The sequence below is a fragment of the Micromys minutus genome (assembly GCF_963924665.1).
Source record: "Micromys minutus genome assembly, chromosome: 1".
In the NCBI taxonomy this organism is placed as follows: domain Eukaryota; kingdom Metazoa; phylum Chordata; class Mammalia; order Rodentia; family Muridae; genus Micromys; species Micromys minutus.
In genome coordinates, this window is record NC_137969.1 from 82,142,554 (window position 1) to 82,162,209 (window position 19,656).

The following is a 19,656-nucleotide window of genomic DNA, read 5'->3' on the forward strand; positions in this document are numbered from 1 at the left end:
CTCCAGTTAGAAATGATCTCACTTGGGCTGGACTGGCTAACAATCCTAACAGAAACCACAACATGTTCACAGTATTTTAAATACCAGGGTCCTCCACATCAGTTATGAATTATGGACCACTTGCCTGGAAATCCTTTCTGCACAAGCCTAAAGCCTGTTAACCATAATTTCTTTCATTGCTTTTTTTGCTGTCAGTTGCTAAACATTGAACATGAATCTCTAACAGGACATGCAATGTGTATTTAATTGATGAGATCTCAGATGAGTATCCCTAACACCAAGTGAACAGAAAAAAGAAAAAAAAAAAAAAAAAACCACGTGTTGAAATATATTCTGTTCCTCATGGTATTTATTTTACACATTTCAAAATTGATTATTTTAAAATTCAGAGATGCTAAGCATTTACATGATATAAGTAGTAAGAGCACAGGCAAGATTAAGATTCAAATCCAGTTTTTCCCAAAGGCTGTGGTGCTTCCTTTCCATAATAGGAGTTAAGACATTTTCTATGAAAAACTAGTTATAAACTATTTTAAGTTTATAGGCTACACAATCCATATCATAAATGTTTAGCAGGGCTATTATTATGAAGTTAGAAACTATGTAAACCTATGTATATAAATTTTACATTTGAAAACAGAACTTGGAATTTTATATACTTTTCATATTATGTTTGCTTTTGTTTTCAACTATTTGAAAAATACATATCTCAGATTACAGCCTTATGGAAATAGGCATTGGGTTAGGGTTGGCCTGTGGGCTACACTGTGTTAATCCTGAGTCTACAACATGTTTCTAGTTACTACTAGAGATAACTGTACCTTTTAATCTTATTTCAACAGTATGTTTTTCAGACTTGGTTACTGCGACAAATGCCAGATGCAAACAGTGGAAGAAAGGGCTTACTTTGGTTCCAAAGTAAGAGGGTTTAGTCTGTCTGGGGGCTGAGAGATGGTGTGGTAGAACACGGTAGTTCACACACGGATGGGAGGCACAGAAAGAATATCTGTGATACCGGCGTCTTCCTGTTTTGTCCTTTATACTTTCACTACCCCAGCACATGGGATGATGTCATTCAAATCCAGCAAGCGCTTTCTCCTTAGTCCTTGGTGGACAGCTTCTCACAGTTATATGCAATAGTTTGCTTTGATTTATGGGTTTTTCAATTAAAGCAGGTAGAGAATCAAGGTTAAAAGTGTTACACACCATAACAAAAATGCATGGAGGTGTTTGTATGTGTGTATACATGTTCATATATATGTTCACATATGTAAGTGTGCATGTGTGCTTATGTATGTGGAGACCATATATCTTCCTTGAACTCTTCACCTTTATTTTTGTATTTTTTTTTTAGATGTAGCATCACTAACTAAATCTAAGCTCACCAGTTGAGTCAGACTTCTCCCTGGCCTATGAGCTCCTGTCTCTGTCTCCCTAGTGCTTGGATCATAGATGCACACTGCTACACTGGCTTTTCCCATGAGTGCTGGGATTCAAGCTCAAGTGCTCATGTCTGGGCAGCAAACACTTTACTGATTGAGTCATATTTCTCACCCCAACCTTGACTTATTAAGTCTACTTGAACACTACTTTGTGTGGACCGTATATTGTATTTTGGGAGAACTCAGACATGCATAAATCACCATTTTCAGCTTGAGGCTACATATATGGCATTGGTAATGTTTTACACAGATATCATGAAAATGAAGTACCATAAAACATGTGCTATGAATTCAATAAAGTACAATATGGACTTAAAGTGGCCTGTCTGAACATAGGACCATAACATAAGCTTTATTTTAAACTGAATTTTTCTATTTATCTCATCTTAAATACTTCTTTACACACACACACACACACACACACACACACACACACACACACACACACCAAGAGAAAACTTTAATATTTTTAATTGTAATAGAATGCTTCCAGTATAGGAACATGCCAGAATTTTTATATATTTATAACTTACCGGTAGAAGGTTTATAATTTTACTTCTCTAACAATGCCCCCTCCATGTTTTCTCAAATAAATACACAATTCCTAATGAAAACTTAGATAAAATTATTTTTTTTATAAATCTGAGTCTTCCAAACCCTAGCTATGATAGTCACACTTCTTTGTCAGTGCTTCTTTCTCCACCATAGTGTCTGCAAATGTCATTGTTCTATTTCTATTTAGGTGTCAGTTTGTCTGTCCTAGGAACTATGTGGAGTTTGAGGGCAGAAGCCACGTGTACTTGTGGACATATGTCCTAGACAAAGCTTCTTTGCGCTGTTCATAAGTGTCTGATGCTCGCACAAGTGAATGAGTGAATGATGTGTGTTAGAACTTAGTATTTGGAAACACTCAATATACTCAGGACAATAGACAAAAGTGAATATAGAAGATTGTGACTAGGGTGACAAAGAAAAGGTAGCAGAGACCAAATATTGAGGCAAGTACTTCATTTTGCAATGCCTTTGAAAACACTGACTGTCAAGATTCTGAGTGAGAATCTCATCAGTGATTTATAGTGGTGGATGAAATCCCTAGCTATTCTTGGACTGGGGAAGATGGATTTTCTAACACCCCTTCATGTTAAAAGTCCTGGAAAGAACAGGAATCCAAGGTCCATACCTAAACATAATAAAAGCAATATACGGCAAACCAACAGCCAACATCAAACTTAACTGTGGGAAACTTGAAGCAATCCCACTAAAATCAGGGACTCGACAAGGCTGCCCACTCTCCCCCACCTTTTCAACATAGTACTGGAAGTCCTGGTTGGAGCAATTAGACAGCAAAAGGAGATCAAGGGGATACAAATCGAAAAGGAAGAGGAAAAACATCACTCTGCAGATGACATGATAGTGTACTTAAGTGACTTCAAAAATTCTACCAGAGAACTCCTACAGCTGATAAACAAATTCAGCAAAGTGGCTGGATACAAAATTAACTCAAACAAATCAGTAGCCTTCCTATATTCAAAGGACAAACATGTGGAGAAAGAAATTAGGGTAAAGATACCCTACACAATAGTCACAAAAACTATGAAATACTTTGGTATGACTCTAACTAAGCAAGTGAAGGACCTGTATGACAAGAACTTTAAACCTCTAAAGAAGGAAATCAAGGAAGATCTCAGAAAATGGAAAGATCTCCCATGCTCATGGATTGGAAGGATCAACATTTTTAAAATGGCCATCCTACCAAAAGCAATCTACAGATTCAATGCAATCCCCATCAAAATTCCAACCCAGTTCTTCATTGAGTTGGAAAGATCAATGTGCAATTTCATATGGAATAACAAAAGACCTAGAATAGTGAAATCCATCCTCAACAACAAGAAAACATCTGTGGGAATCACTATCCCTGACCTCAAGCTATATTACAAGGCAATTGTGCTGAAAACTGCATGGTCCTGGTACAGAAATAGGCATGTGGATCAATGGAATAAAATAGAAGATCCAGAAATGAGCCCTCATGTATATGGTCACCTGATTTTTGACAAAGGAGCTGTAAACATTCAATGGAAAAAAGGACAGCCTATTCAACAAATGGTGCTGGTCCAACTGGCACTCAGCATGCAAAAGAATGAAAATAGACCCTGTTTTATCTCCTTGTACAAAGCTCAAGTGTAAACCAGATACACTGAAACTATTAGATGAGAAAGTAGGGAAAACCTTAGAACACATAGGCACAGGAGAAAATTTTCTAAACAAAACACCAATGGCTCAAGCTCTAAGGTCAAAGATTAACAAATGGGACTTAATGAGATTGCAAAGTTTCTGTAAGGCTAAGGACATTGTCAAGAAAACAAAACGGCCGCCAACAGAATGGGAAAAGATCTTTACTAACTCCACATCAGATAGAGGCCTAATATCCAAGGTATACAAAGAACTCAAAAAGCTAGACACCAGAGAATCAAACAACCCTATTAAAAAATGGGGTACAGAGCTAAACAAAACGTTCTCAATCGAGGAATATGGAATGGCTGAGAAACATCTAAGGAAGTGCTGGACATCCTTAGCCATCAGGATAATGCAAATCAAAACAACCCTGAGATTCCACCTCACACCAGTCAGATTGGCCAAGATCCAAAACTCAGATGACAACAGATGCTGGTGAGGTTGTGGACAAAGAGGAACACTTCTCCACTATTGGTGGGGTTGTAAACTGATACAACCACTCTGAAAATCAGTCTGGTGATTTCTCAGAAAATTGGACATAGTACTACCTGAAGACCCAGCTATTCCACTTCTGGGCATTTACCCCAGAGATGCTCCAACATACAACAAAGATACATGTACCACAATGTTCATAGCAGCTCTATTTATAATAGCCAGAAGCTGGAAAGAACCCAAATGTCCTTCAGTAGATGAATGGATACAAAAATTGTGGTACATTTACACAATGGAATACTACTCAGCCATCAGAAACAATGACTTAACCAAATTCTTAAGAAAATGGCTGCATCTAGAGAATATCATCCTGAGTAAGATAACCCAGTCACAAAAGTACAAACATAATATGCAGTCACTGATACTGGGATGCTAACCCCAGAGGCATGGACTGCCCCAGAAACAACTCACAAACTGTGTGAAGTTCAAGAAAAAAAAATTAGAGTCAATCCTTACACAGTAAGAAAATGTTGACTAATTCTGGGTTACATCCTGTTTTCCATGTACTTTTTGCTCATTGTAACTAGTAAGATCTTAATGCAAAGTATCAAACCTTAAAAAAAAAATGCTTAAAAAAAAGCTAATATGAGGTAACAAGCCTGAAAAAAAAAAAAAAAAGAAAGAAAGAAAGGAAGAAAGCGAGTTCCAAGATGAAATGAAATATTCGGGAGACTTATGAAGGAGTATCTGAGTAATCAACATCTGTGGGGCAGAAAGGAAGGAAGAATGGGAAGAAGCTGGGCAATGTCAGTGATGTGTTCACAGCATCCTATCTCTGCTGTCATACAGACTGAGACTAAGGCAATGGTAAACACAGCTAAAGATGCTTGTGTGGTCTCTGAGAGAGTGAAGTTCACTGAATGAAGACTGGAACAAGCTCGATAGTCACATTATACTCTTCACAGCAATCACAAGCAAACACATATACACAAGTAGCCATAAGGTTAAGTGCCAAAATCAAAGACCAAATGGAATAAAAATGACTTGATTCACCAACAGGAATACCAAGAAAGAGAAACCAAGAACAGACAACATTTATCCAAGAGAAAACAAAACCCAAGATGAAGGGTTCAACTAAATCATTTTCTACTAAGTAGAAATTGTTTTATAGAGTCATGAAAATGCAGGTTACAATTTTAAATTATATATGGTTTATAAGCAATACCCTATAAATGTAAAGTCATACACATTGGACAAAGGAGATGAAAAACATGTATCGTGGAAATCACTGGTATAAAACAATTATGTATTGTGAGCGTAACTGATAGAAGAGATTTCAAAATACAGCAACCAGAACATAAAAGAGACATTTAAAAAATGGTAAGTTATCAATTTATGAAAAGACTGACAATCTTGTTAGAAAATGAAGTACGTAAATTATATCCTAAAATAAATAGAGAAGTTGATAGAGCTAAAGGAAAAACTTCCAAAACTATGATTCATAACTATAGCTGAAAATTTCATCATTCATCTTTTAATAATTTATAAAATAAGCAATTAAAAACAAGTCAAGAGAAATATATGTTTCAAAATGGTTCTCAAATCAATTACTATAATTGATAACTATAGATACATTACACTAAGTTACTGAAAACTGTCTATAGTATATGCACCAAACTAGAATATCATAAAACAAGTCTCAATATAGTTGTAATTAAAATTATACAAAGTAGATTTTCTGCCTTAATAATATTAAACTAAAAATGGAATAACATGATACCTTTAAAATTTCCATGTGTTTTTTGCAATTAAATAGCATTACTAAATAATATGTAGGTTAGACGACAGAAACAGGAGGATTGCCATAGTCCTGATTTGTCTGGGTAACTTGGTGAAGTTTCAGGCTGCCTTATGTTAAGGAAGACTCAATAAACTAAACCAAACCAAAACAAAACAAAACAAAATCATTTTTAAAAGACAAACACTTAAAAAATAATCTGTAGGTCAAAGAAGGAGTTTTGATGGAAATTAGTAAACATTTTGAGTGGAATGGTGCTGACGCCTTTGTGAACACTTGGTCTTAAGTTAAAGCATACCTACAGGGGGATTTATATCTTAAAAACCTATGCAATAGTATTTTTTTAAAAAGGTAAAAAATAAAAATAAGTAATTAAAATTAAATCCCTCATATCATTGTTGCGTTAAATAGTAAAAAGGGAAGGGGCACCATGCCACTCTATGCTGGACACTGGCGGGCCACATGGCACCAGCAAAGTGTTCTCATCTCTGTAGACGCTCTGATCCTTTGGTCTAAAAATCTTCCAGCCTGACTCACTAAGTTCCCACGGTGGGTCACTACCATGTCAGTCCCTCCACAGCACAAGTCCCAGTAACCCTGTAAAAAATCGAAACTCTAGAGCCTTGTAATTTATCAATCAGATTTATATCAGTAAATTCTCACCCCACAAAACATCCACACAATAAACTCAGAGTCAATTGATATTGATATAAACTGCCCACCTAGATAAGACAAATTGTCCTGTAATTATCCATCCCTTACATGAGACTCATAGCTACCTGTGGCTATTTAAAGCCACGCAGGTCTGGGTCGTCCTTCTCCATCTTCTTTCCTTCTCCCCTCTCTCCTGTCTCTCCCAGCTCCCCAGAATGGTGTCTTCCCTCCTTTTCTATTGTCCAATCACAGGCTTTAGCCTTTTCTTTCACCTGCCCTCACCTGCTTACAGTCAGCAATCTACATACCATTATAGAAATGACAAATTAAACCAAAACAAAAATTTTTTAAATTTGAAAAAATAAGTGGAATAGAAAATTATCAGTATTTTCTATTAGATTATTTCAGTTTTTCTTCTCTGGACATGAATTTTGTGGGTAGAATTTTCCTTTATACTTTGAGACATAAAAGAAGCTAAATGTAAAACACAAAAAGAGTGAAATTTCATTTTCTCAAAATCTGAATCAACACGTGAAGGCAGCAGAGACTACCTAAATCTCATGTCCCTTTCCAACAAGATTAAGAAGCAACGAGTGTACTCCTGAGTTTCAACAGCTACGAAGAAAGGTATGACTGAAGGATATAATCGAATTTTCTTCATGAAGTGGGAGTGACGAAATAATAGCAGATAGGATGAGAATTCGGAAGGGCTGTGTGAGGGAGCTCTGTCAACTCAACAAGACCTTGGCTGGATGAGCCGGGATCCGTCGTCCTGCAGGGAGAAACAGTCTAGATTGAGTCGCACTCCGAGTCTGGACAGCTCGTGTGATCCCTACCAAAAGCCACAGGACACTCAGTGAAGAATAGCCATGCCGAATTCTATGGTTTTATCAAATAGCAAAGGTAGCGATTTGAAAACTAAGTGCACAGTTGGGTAAATGTAATAGGGAAGTTCAGGAGTATGCCACAGGATGTAAACGACACATAAACACAGGCTTCAGTCTCTGCTGAGCATTACCAGTGTGGGTGGGTCCTGTTTCCACACACTCTGGCTGGGCCTGGACTTATCAGTCATTCAAATTAAGTCAACCAATCAGAGTAAAGTGCTCTTTATCTTGCCACGCTTTTCCTTTGTTGTCTTACTATGGTGAGGTGAAGCATCCAAATGCAATAATTGGTGATCATTTAATATTCTTCTTCTTAATTCACAGGATCGATGAATTCACTCATTTCCCCCTATGGCTGAAATGGTATTTTTAATTTTCTTACGCTAGAGTTTTAGTTCTGACTTCTAGACTTTTGTCTTTCACAGACAAATTTTTTATATATATCTTTATATCTTTTGCATATAGAGTCATAATACCTTTAAAGAAATACGACAAGCCAATTTTCCTAATAGCAGCCACTGAAGTATTCATTCTTGCTTTGTTGTATAGTATGACACCCATTGTGTAACAACTCCTAGGGAGTTGTGAGTCTGTTTCAAACTCGTTATCTTACTTAATTGGCCTATCTTCCTGCTCATTACAACAATTTACTGTTGTATTGCTATGAATTTTACTGTGTAAACAAACTTAACTGTACAAGTGCCCCTTCTACATTTTTTTTGCCTATTGGTTTTAAAACATGAAGTTTGTTATTCATGAACACTTGGTTTCCATGTAATTTTAGAAAATGTAACCTTGTGATTCTGTCCCTCTGAGTCATCCTTTTGAATCAAGTAGACATTTGAGACACTGACCCACTTTTTCCTTGCGGAGTGTCTTACATATGGGTTACCTATGACATTTTGACTGTACAATTGGAGTTTATGGAGATATCTTATATATTTCCTTTGGAATATTCAATTTACTACCTCCTCATAAAAGTGGCAGTATGATTTTCCCCTTTTTTCTTTCTTTTTATGAAACCTCTTGTGCACACTAGGATTATCTCTTCCTTCAAAATTCAACTAAATATGCCTTAAAAAAAACACTCAATTCTGGGTTTATTGGAAAAGGGGATTTTTAATCGTCGTTTGAATTTTTTCAGTTTTAAAAATATACCCCATGTTTTGATTTCGTTTCCAGCTTTGGATTACTTGGTGTTTCTGAAAACTCTCATTTTTGTTCTGAATGGTTAGATGGAGTGCTGGTCCTTGTTCATGGACTGCTATTGCTCTGACACTCCTGGCCACACTTAGAACACCTTTACTGATACTTGTTTCCAACGTTTCCTTTTGCATGTGAGACTTGTCTACCCCACGTGTCTTTGGGAGCCGTAGTCAGTCTCATTTGCCTTATTTTATGCTTTTCCCCCTCCATTTTATTATTTTATTGCTATCATGGCTTTTTATTTTTTGTCTTGATTCTCTGTGCTTGCAATGATGTACTTTCTCTTCTTTCTTTTTTCCAAATACATTCTGATCAGTTTCCTCTCCCTCGACTCCTCCCAGTCTTCCTTCAGCAAGAGGTGCTCGCTGCTCTTTCACATCCCCTCAGAAGAGATCAGGCCATCTAGGGATATCAACCAAACACAGCGTAACGACCTGTAAAAGGACTGGGCACAAAACCTCCTATCAATGCTGGATGAGGCAACACAGTAGGAAGAAAAGGGTTCCAAGAGCAGGCAAACGAGTCAGAGACACCCCCAATCCTATCGTTTAGGAGTCACACAAAAACACCAACACACAACCCAAACGTGGTGGGGTCCTAGCACAGACCCATGCAAGTCCTTGATTGCTGCTTCAGTCTCTGTGCCCCAATGAGCCCTGTTTAGTTGATTCCGTGAGTCTGTGGGCTGTAATCTTCCAGATGGTGGGACATTTTTTTTTTTCTCTTCTGGCTCTTAAAATTTTTCCTCCCCTTTCTCCATGGCATTCTCAGAGCTTCAAAAAGAGGGACCCAATGGGGACTTCTAGTTTGGGCTTTCTCTCTGCCTAATGTTTAATTCTGGGTCTCTGTTTCTGCTCCCATTAGCTGCCAGCTGAGGCCTTTCTGAGGAGGAGGAGGAGGAGGAGGAGGAGGATGATGATGATGATGATGATGATGATGATGATGATGATGATGATAATGATGATGATGGGCTAGGCACAAATCTGTGTTTCAGAATCTGATGTTCTCTAGCCTCCCAATTACTAGCTAAATGCTTGGCAAATTTTTAGTGGTGTATAATATTTCTATTATAATTACTACTTTAATTGTGTCCCATAAATCTCGATGTATAGATGTCTAGTTATCACTTGACTCCACAAATTTTGTAATACTTTGGAACTTGTTTTTGAAATCTTAGGGCTTTTTTTTTTTTTTACATAATTGTATTTGTTTATACCATTGATTTTTCAGAACATAACAACCTTTTATCGTGCCAGCTGGGATATTAATAGAGGGTGTCTTTTCCTCCTCCCTTTGGCTCCATATTTTATTAGTAAGCCTTTAAATGGCAAGTTTTTATTTATTTCAGAATTAGTGCCAGTCCATAATAGGAATTTGGATTCTGAATTAGTTTATCAAAAGTTATCTATTATTCTTGGTGTTCTGTCTCCAGGCATAAACTATCTACACAATTCTTTCACACTCCTCACTTGGGGTTTGTGGTCTCAATTATGTGTTCTTTTTCTGTTTGTTGTTTCACTTATAGGACGTTCTTTAATTTCTGCTTGGAAAACTCTTATTTTTAAATTACTGATGAATTAAATTAGCACAGAGTCACAGAACACAGTGCAGTGTTTTGATAACTGGTGAAACAAGCTGTGTTAAAGATGTGTATGTTGCCAACACTGGGATGCAGAGAAGAAAAGAGAGAGAACTCTCCTGTTGAATGTAGGTTTTAGAAAAAGAGCAGCTGATATTTAACACCGATATTTTCGTGTGTTATTTGGGCATAATAAAACAAAAAAAAATGTGTGTATCAGATATTCAAGTTAAGCAGAGATTTGGTACCTTGGTTGGTTGGTCTTGCTAAATCTTGTAACTCCAATTATTATGTTAATTAGATATTAATCAATTGTTTGGAAATTATTTCAAACATTCAAGAAGCTGTCCACATTCCATAATTTGACTGAACAAAAAAAGAGCGTGTATGGAAGGTACTGTGTCTGATCACAACTTGGATACTTGGTTAGAGTATAGTTCATGGGATCTGGAATGTGACTAATTACTAGTGATCTGACTTTTTAGTCAACCCTAGAAATAAAGCAATTAGTCAGTAGATGCTTTAGAAACTGGAAGAAAGCATGCACTCCAAAGAATGATATTGTTACTTCTGTTGTTACTTTTAGCCCACTGAGTGACTTCATGTGAACATGTCATTTCTCTGGGCATCAGGTTTCTTTTGAAATTTCTTTTAAATGAAGTATTTTCTTATTCCTTCCAACTTTGCACTTGCACATGAACTTTTACAAGGCAAATAGGATGGATGATCTACCATCCTGAACTGCTAATGTTTAAGGGTAAGGACAGAGCCATCAATGGATATCTTTAAATATTCATTCCATGAAGTATACTTGCTATACCCATACATTTTATTTAAGATGTGGAATATCAGTTCTGCTTACTGAGAAGTTGTGTTCTAAAGAGGTCCTCAGCAGTTGGCATGCATGCAGCACTTTGAAAATCACTGCTACAGAGGATTGTTATCTCAGCATTGAGTGAAATAGTTGACACTCAAAAGGATTCAAATCTACTTCCAATTCATCAAGTAGAAACAAGTGGAAACTCAGTAACAGGATTTTCTGCTTAATAGGACAGACAGTTTTCTGAAGAACATTGGAATTACTTCTCTATGCATAATGGAAATTTATAAAAAGTGATTATCTTCAGAAGAAAAACTTTCAGTTGCTAGGGACATTAACATGTGTGGATTCTTGCATTCCTTAGGAGTCATTTGAGAACAGAGATGACTAAGATTTTCATTTCCTTAAAAAGCTAACCTAGTATACTGAGAGAGGTACCCCCACCTTCAAGCTTATTCCTAGAGGGCAAAATTCTATTTCTCCTTTCTATTTGATTGCTACAAAGTTAGAATTTGATTGTTTCTACATGGAGATATTTGCCTTTCCCACACAGGGCAACTTTACATACTCTAAGCTCCCTAAGAATCTGAAGCATCTGTCCAGCTAGGTAACACTTCTGCTTCCCCTTGCTTTTGCATTTGGTTTCCAAGAGGACCATCTCTACCTGTGTTCCATACGGACTGTTTTTATCTGCAGTCCCTAACATGTTTCCTCATTTTCAGGTTTTGTCTTTGGTTTACCTTTCCCTGGGATTCAGCCTCTGAGATAAAAATTTACATGCAGAAAGTTTACTGAGGACTATTGCTGCTGTCAGTGTGTAGGCAAGTGAAAGAACTAGGGTTAGTTTGTAGGTGTGGTTCTAAAATCGTGCCATGATTCTCTGAAAGCTGGGATGGCCCTTCTGAATAACCTCAATCCACTATTCAGCCTTATGAAGATGTTGCGTGACATAGGCTTCCTGTCCCCACCCATCACACACCAAGAAAGTGACATGGCTCTGTATGAGAAGGTTGCCAAAAGTGTAATTTCCAAAGAGACGTCACTTTGCTCTGAATGCCATAGTCATGAAAGAGGTCTTGTGAGAGACGTACCGCAGCTGCACTTAACTACAGATGTGGTTCTGGCCCTTTCAGTTCCTTCTTGAAATCTCATGAACTCTTCTAGCAGACTCTGTATAGACTTGGCCTTGTGTATAGTGAAGTTGAAGAAATGATATAGAAAGAAGTGAGCTGGTCATCTTGACTTGATCCTAGCCCTTCCCACTGACTCACCAAAGCTTACATTTTTTTAAAAGTCTAACCAAGAACTGTGGAGTCCCTAAAATCAATCACACATAAAGATGGGACTCTAATAGAAAAGGCGGTGTATAAATTTACAGTGGCTGTGCTCTTTATTGTACTGTAGATGACTAAAGAAGAACCTCATCTCGATTCTGATCAATACCAAAAGGAACAGGAGCTGAGATGTGAGAAGGAAGCCCATGAGACTCAAAAGTCCTATCTTTATTTGGAGTCATATTCTAAATCTGGAGACAATCTGGAAAATTCAATGGGTAGAGTTTAGTCACCAAATAAGCTGCCTACATCTATTAGCTTTTAACCTCAGGAAAAGAGCATTAGCAATTTGAAGTTAATCTCTTCTTTGTGAGAACTTCTCATGATGAGATTATTAGATTGGCTTGCCTGAAGTCATGAACATTTTTCACTTACAAAAGCACAAGGTGTTTGGTCAATATTAAAAATAATTTTATTCAAGTATTGGTGGTCATTTTAAGGTGGCTTTACCTGGGGTAAACCCTTGTTTCCAATACAACAATTAAACCTTTATGTACTGAGAATGTAATCTTTAAAATCTCCTGTGGGAATAAAAACCTGCTGAGTTTGGTGAAGACTCCAGAAAATCATGTCATCTTGCTGTACCAACAGCATCTTTTTCCTACCTACAATATTCATTTTCCCTTCTGAAAAAGTGCCATCGAGGGATAAAGAGGGGACAGAGATAGGAAAGAGCCAGGAATTAACCAGAAGCATTTTAAATATAATTGTTTTTAAGTTTATGGCATAGTTTCTGAATTCACAATCCAATGCCCACCACAAAGGCTGACTTATATGTTGAAACACTCATCTTGAGTATATAGTGCATCTGTGCCCAGCAGGTAATCCAGAGCTGGATTCTAGAACTCAAAGAGCTCAGTAGTAGAAACTCTCTATCCCAATCTTACTCTTCAGCAGCCAGAGACTGAGGTTGAATTCTGGAGTACATATACTGTCACTGAATAAAAATCAGCTGTATCTCTCTCTCTCTCTCTCTCTCTCTCTCTCTCTCTCTCTCTCTCTCTGTGTGTGTGTGTGTGTGTGTCTGTCTGTCTGTCTGTCTTCTCATCAGCATCTACCTATATGTATATGTTATAAACCTGCCTCAAGCTTCTCTCTGTTATGCTCCTCCCACCCATCTCTCCTGTCTTTCCTGACACTACCATCATTCTGTTAACCTATGTACCGTCTAGCTACTTGCCTACCATTATCATATCTGTTTGTATACTTGCTGTATAGTCTATTTGCTTTGTTTTCTCTTTGTTTCTATATTCTTTTGACAAATTCTTTTGGTATTCCTCTATTGTTAAAGTGTCTTTAGACTTCAATTTGTCTTTATACTTCTGAAATGACTTGGCTTCTTTCTGGAATTTAGCTGTAGCTTTTCATCCTTATAAGAACTAGGAACCAAATTCAGTTAGTTTTATGGGGCTGTGCATGGCATTCAACCTATACATAGTCTACCAAGAACTTACAAATTGAAAGGTTCTGTGGAACCCAACATGGAGAACCAATTCTCATTATCCAAGTCAATTTATAGAATCACACAGAATGTTTTTGGCCTGTAAATTTTAGAAGAGTATAGTTCTCTATATATTAAAATACGACATATTTATAATTATTTTATATAGTTATTATATATTATATATTGTAATATCTATATACACATATAGATATATAATTTTAAAGTTGTATTTTCCTTGGTTTTGTTCCTATTGAATAAACTGAATAACGTGTCTTTCTTTTATCTTGTCTGCTTTTATTTGATTTCATTCAATCTACCTAGTATCTAAAATAAAAGCAATGCCTTTATTACTCAGCCGAGGGGAAAAAGGAGCCCTACTTTCAAGCACAAATAGATCTTTTGGGCTAGAGAGATGGTTCAGTGGTTAAGAGTATGCACTCACTTCACTTCCAGAGGTCTTGAGTTCAAGTCCCAGAAATAGTTTGGTTTTGTTGACATAGCTAGAAAAGACATGTCTAAGAAGCAAACCGAGGATTTTTGACAGGCTCTGTCTCTGTCTGTCTGTCTCTGTTTCTCTCTCTCTCTCTCTCTCTCTCTCTCTCTCTCTCTCTCTCTCTCTCTCTCTCTCTCTCTCTGCCTGTGTCTCTCTATATCTCTGTCTCTTTGTCTCTCTGTTTCTCCCTCCCTGCTTCTTTCTCTCCCTTGCCCCCTCCCTATGTTCAAACATTGAGTCTTGGCTTCTTTTTACCTGAACACAGGTACAGTGATGAGATATATGTTTGCTCTTTGTGCTTCTGATAACTGCTGGGGTTAAACTCAGGTTCATTTGAGACTTAAACTCGCTTGTGTTTCCCAAGATTCAGTAGCCACACCTGATGGAGTCTTGTTTCTCTGCTTTGTGTAACCAAACAGTGTATCCTTAGAAGTCTCACCTATGGTTTTCTGCTTGATCTGTAGGTCTGGAAGTCCTACTTTAACCCCTCCCTACAAAGCACGACTCAGAGGCACTGACACTGAACAGGATGAGTGTCAGTGATTTGGTATTCAGACTGCCACAGACCAGAAGTTCATGTTGTCAAGGGACACAAAGTGCATTGGGAGGTCTGGGTATGAACCCTCATGGCGGAAAAGCCCACGCCTACCATAAATCCTGCTTCTACTGTCTACTTGTCCTGCACGGAAGACTGAGCTTCTCTGTGTTTGGCTGCAGCCGGCTCTGCCTTCACTTCTGAGGCCTTCTCTTTGGCCTCTTATTTCTGGCTCAGGAAAAGCGCTGTCTTCGTCTTCCAGGCTCAGATCTCTGCTGTGGGGCATGGAAAGGAAGGGGCTATGGGAAGTTCCCAGGAGGCTTTGATGGCATTTGCTGCTGGGGTCAAGAGCTTTGAGCTAGACTTTGGATGTGTTTTACGTCTAGCCCTTGGCCATCCAGGGATAGAGGACTTCATTTTAGAACCTGAAACCTATAGGACTCAGTGTTTTTTGAAGGTATGAAGGAATATTTAATACTTCAAAGGAGGGAAATGAAAAGAGAATGGGGGAGACGCTGTGTAAAGAGAGTGTGGCTGGACTTTCCCGCAAAGGTGGAAAGGAGGAAGGGAGAGAGCTGTGTTACCCTGACCACTGAAAATCGTAAAATAACCATAATTAATCCGGTAGTTCAAATGAACACTGTTAGCATGCTTCCAGAACTCAGGAAACCCCAGTCTGTGGACAAGAAAGAATTCTTGTTAAGATGGAAAACATGGTTTACTCTTTTAACCACTTCAGAGGACGTCCCTACCAATTAGATGAGCAATGTTCTATACCGGAACTACATCATGCTTAGAAGCCAAAAAAAGCCACAATGGTGATCCCTGAAGACCTATATACAACTAACATTATACATACCGAGCATGTCTCACACACACACACACACACACATACACACACACACACACAAAACAGTGACTAAGAAAAAGTGCTATTACAGAATCTGAATATATATATATCCATTAATATGTATGCAATTAACAAAAAAGAGAGCTTGAATTTGAAAAATAACCAGGAAGGTTATATGAGGAGGTTTTGAGGGAGAAAAGAAAAGAAGAAATTGAAACTCATGTAACTGTAATATGATCTTTAAGTTAAAAGATATCATTTTTAAATGCACACCAAACTTTGTAAGCTCTGTATAAAAAAGAATGGAAAGTCTATGTAGCAGTGGATATTTAGGCATCTAATTTAATAGAAATAAGAAGTGAGAGGCTACTGTACAGTCTTGTAGTCTGTCACCTCAGAATATGATATATATACCACTGACTTTTTCTTGCTTTAGTTTTTACTTGTTTTCAAGCAAGGGTCAGGAATCTAACCGTGAGACACTAAGGAAGCTGCATACGAAGTTTGTCAAGTTTTAAACTCAGGCAACAGATTCTATAATAACATCTTTCTTAGTTACTGCTTTATTGCTGTAATGTAACTTCATGACCAAGGCAAATTGTTACTAAAGAGAACATTTAATTTGGGGGTGGGGGGCTGGCTTACAGTTTTAGAAGCTTTGTCCATTGTCCTCATGGGACAGGCCATGGTGGCAAGCAGGCAAGGTGATGGAGAAGTCACTATGTCCTGATCTCCAGGCAGAGGACATGCAAGTTGGCAGGCCATAGGGAGGGAAGGAGGAAGGGAGGCAGACGGGGAGGGAGGGAAGACAGGAGGGATGGAGGGAAGAAGGGACTGGGGCTGGCACTCTGGTGACTAAGCATTCAAATATCTGAGCTTATTCAAACCACCAAGCTTCTCTCCCACATCATAGTTTGCCTGGTAAAAAACAAGTTGTATGAAAGGGTATAGGAGACAGGGAGATGCAGAAGATAACGTTGATACCTGGTCTCATCTTCAGACACATGGGAAGAAAGTAGCTTGTTTACCTAGATGGTAGCTCATTGGTCATCTTGTCTACTTCCTCCCTTTAATGTAGAAGGGGTGTTTATTAATACAGAGAGGACTACTGTCTCTGCCAGTGCTCTCTGGAGAAAATTTAAAAGATAGCTCCAAGTCAGGCACAATATTTCTTGCCTGCCTTCCCAGTACTTAAAGGGTAGAAGTAGGACATTCAGCGATTCAAGCTTGTCCTTGGGTAAACAATGAATTTGATCTACATGAGAAGTTGTCTCAACAAACACACAAACACTTAAACAAACATACAAAACTATGTGTGTATGTATACATACATAGTTGTAGTGAATACAAGAGCGGCACTAAGTAGTTTTGAGAAAGGATATTCCAAACCTACTGCTGATCTTTTCATCTCATGGAGCTCATCTTGATGCTTGCTGTCACCTGGGATCCTGTTGTGCTTACTCTGACGTGTTTTCCATTGAAAAGAACCAAGTTCTTACTCAAAGAAGACCTACTCCAGAATTATAGAGAAAAGATAGGCATATACCTTGCTTGTCTACAGAAACAGTGGTTCATGCTGTTTGTGCTTACTCTTAGGTGTGTTTCGATAAGCCAGGAGTTGCAGTGGCAATTTTTATTTTCTTGGCATCCGATGGACTGACCCCTGGGGAGCATCAGCAGGCAACAGTGACTCCTTACCTGATTGATGTTCATGGAAGCAACCACTCTCTTGGTGAGTTGAGAATCACTTCTTTAGAACCATCAGCGGCCATTCCAATAGGCTCCAGAGTCAGTTTGATATTGATGTCTAAAAATAGTTGTGGCCTTATATATGCCACGCAACTATACAAGGCTGAACAGGTGCTACAAGGTTCTAAGCAAATGGCCTAGAATAGTATTCTTTACGTTATTTCTCTCAGGAACCTACGGACTGTCGTGTCAACATAATCCACTGGTTATCAACGTGAGCCATCATGCAAATGTCTACCCCCAACATACCTCTGCCATGCTGCTGAATTTTTCATCCCCACTGGTGGGCATATCAGCAGTGGCTCTAAGGACATCTTCCCAGACCAGTTCTTCAGCTCCCAGTAACTGCATTCCAGAACAAAATCATCAGGGACAGAGGTACAGAGCTAGCTTTTCTCCTTTTTCTCCCAGTTCCATTGTATAATGTAGTTAGTATTTAAGCTCATCATAATTTATAGTGGTTGCTTGATCATTAACTGAAAGAATAGATTTAAGAACTATTAAAAGTTCTAAGGATCAGGCAAAAAATAACTTACAGAAATCAAACTTAAGCTTTTCAGATATTGTTTTCTCTTCTTAGTTGAGTAAATTTCTTTGTGAATATTTAACATCTTTACAAGGTCTTAATATCTTTTTTACATATAAATTCACTGACTTTAAATCAACATTGTTATTTGAAGTGCCAAAAGTTTTGTGCCAAAAACCTAATGTTCTCTAAGCAATCTATGTTTATTTACTTGTTCCCACCTGGAGATCATGTACAGCAAATTACTTGCTAAGGCATATCACGTGATCACAGGACCACAAATGGACATTGGGAATGTATCAGCTACATGTGCCTTTCTGAGATATTCATGATTTCCATCATCTTGACAGATGAGGATCTCTGGATTCTTAGGAGCAGCTAGAAGAAGGGTTATACTTAAAGTATTTCTGTACCTCTTTTTTGGAGGTAGGAAATACTTTAAATTAAACAATCTGTGCTGCAGGTGGGATAGAATAATTATTTCAGTGGTCTAATAAATCAGTGGAAACAAAGGGTAACAGAAACATTTCCTCAGAGGGGGAGGGGAGATCACTTGCTAGGTGACCCAGAACCTAATCACAAAAGCAATGTTCATCATATACCACAATGCTATCACATCCCTCCAAGGTATAATAGAAACCTCTGACAGCCATGCTGAATAGTCAATACTAGTAGAATATATTGGTTTTCCATGGATCTATAGCAAACCATACCAGAATGTAGTGATTGAACATCTTGACATGTCATGATATTTGAGGGTGATAAATCTAGATGCAGTTCAGAGGTCTGGCATAGATTTAGGCTCTCTATTGAGGGTATGAATGAGCTGTTGGGCAGGGCGACTCAAAGTAAGCTGGAGAATTCACTTCAAAGTCTGTCACTGTGACCACTGGTAGCCTCAGATAAGCTACACCCAATAGATATGAGCAGTGGACAATCGCTCATAAGTGTGACTCAGTATGATCTATGTAAGACTCTCCATAAAGTGAGTGTATTAGACATGGTAGCTAATGATCCAAGAAAGAAAGAGGTCCAGGGATGATGGATACTTGAGACATTTCCCAAGAGGGAAGCAACAATCATTTTCATAACTTAATGGGAAGAATGGCAGCTCACTACTTCTGAAATGCTTGATGCACCAGAGTCTACCTATAATCTTGTATTAAAACAAATACCCCTGAGAAAATCTGAGAGAACATCTACTATATGTAGTGATTGTGGCATGTACTAACTGAGAAGTAACTAGATGCCAGATAATATGCGAAATGTCAAAGAGCAGAACAGAGCGACAGACAGTGTGGATATTGAGAATTTTAGTATTAGCTAGTTCATCCATGGTTTTTATACCTTCTTAGAAGATACCTTCAAACCTTTACTTAAGGTATACTATTAAGATATCATAGTCTTTCATAATTATTTCCTCCTCCTCAGTTATTTTTTATATCACTTCTATGTCTGGCCTTAAGCCACACAGAATTTCTTTCAGGTTTTTGAGTCATGTGTTCTCAATGAGTCTGTGCACATAATGTTCCTACTCTTTTGAATGTTTTCCAGTTTTTGTCATTTCAAACCTCATCATCAGGATTCCCATCCTGTGAAGCTCTGTCAAACTTCTCATTGTTTTCTTAAACCAATTGTACTAAAGTGGTTACCACATTGTGTGGTAATAATTTCT

General features: G+C 37.9%; 1 protein-coding gene across 1 annotated transcript in view; it reads left to right on the forward strand.

Annotated features, from left to right (window-relative positions):
* Window positions 1-19,656, forward strand: part of PAPPA2 (pappalysin 2) — a gene marked incomplete at its 5' end in the record, with an annotated part of 238,494 nt that overhangs the window by 127,363 nt on the left and 91,475 nt on the right. The window contains 2 exons of the mRNA XM_080924820.1: window positions 17,303-17,438; window positions 17,626-17,833. Of these exons, the coding sequence (XP_080780946.1) occupies window positions 17,303-17,438; window positions 17,626-17,833 (344 nt within the window). The remainder of the gene's footprint in view (window positions 1-17,302; window positions 17,439-17,625; window positions 17,834-19,656) is intronic.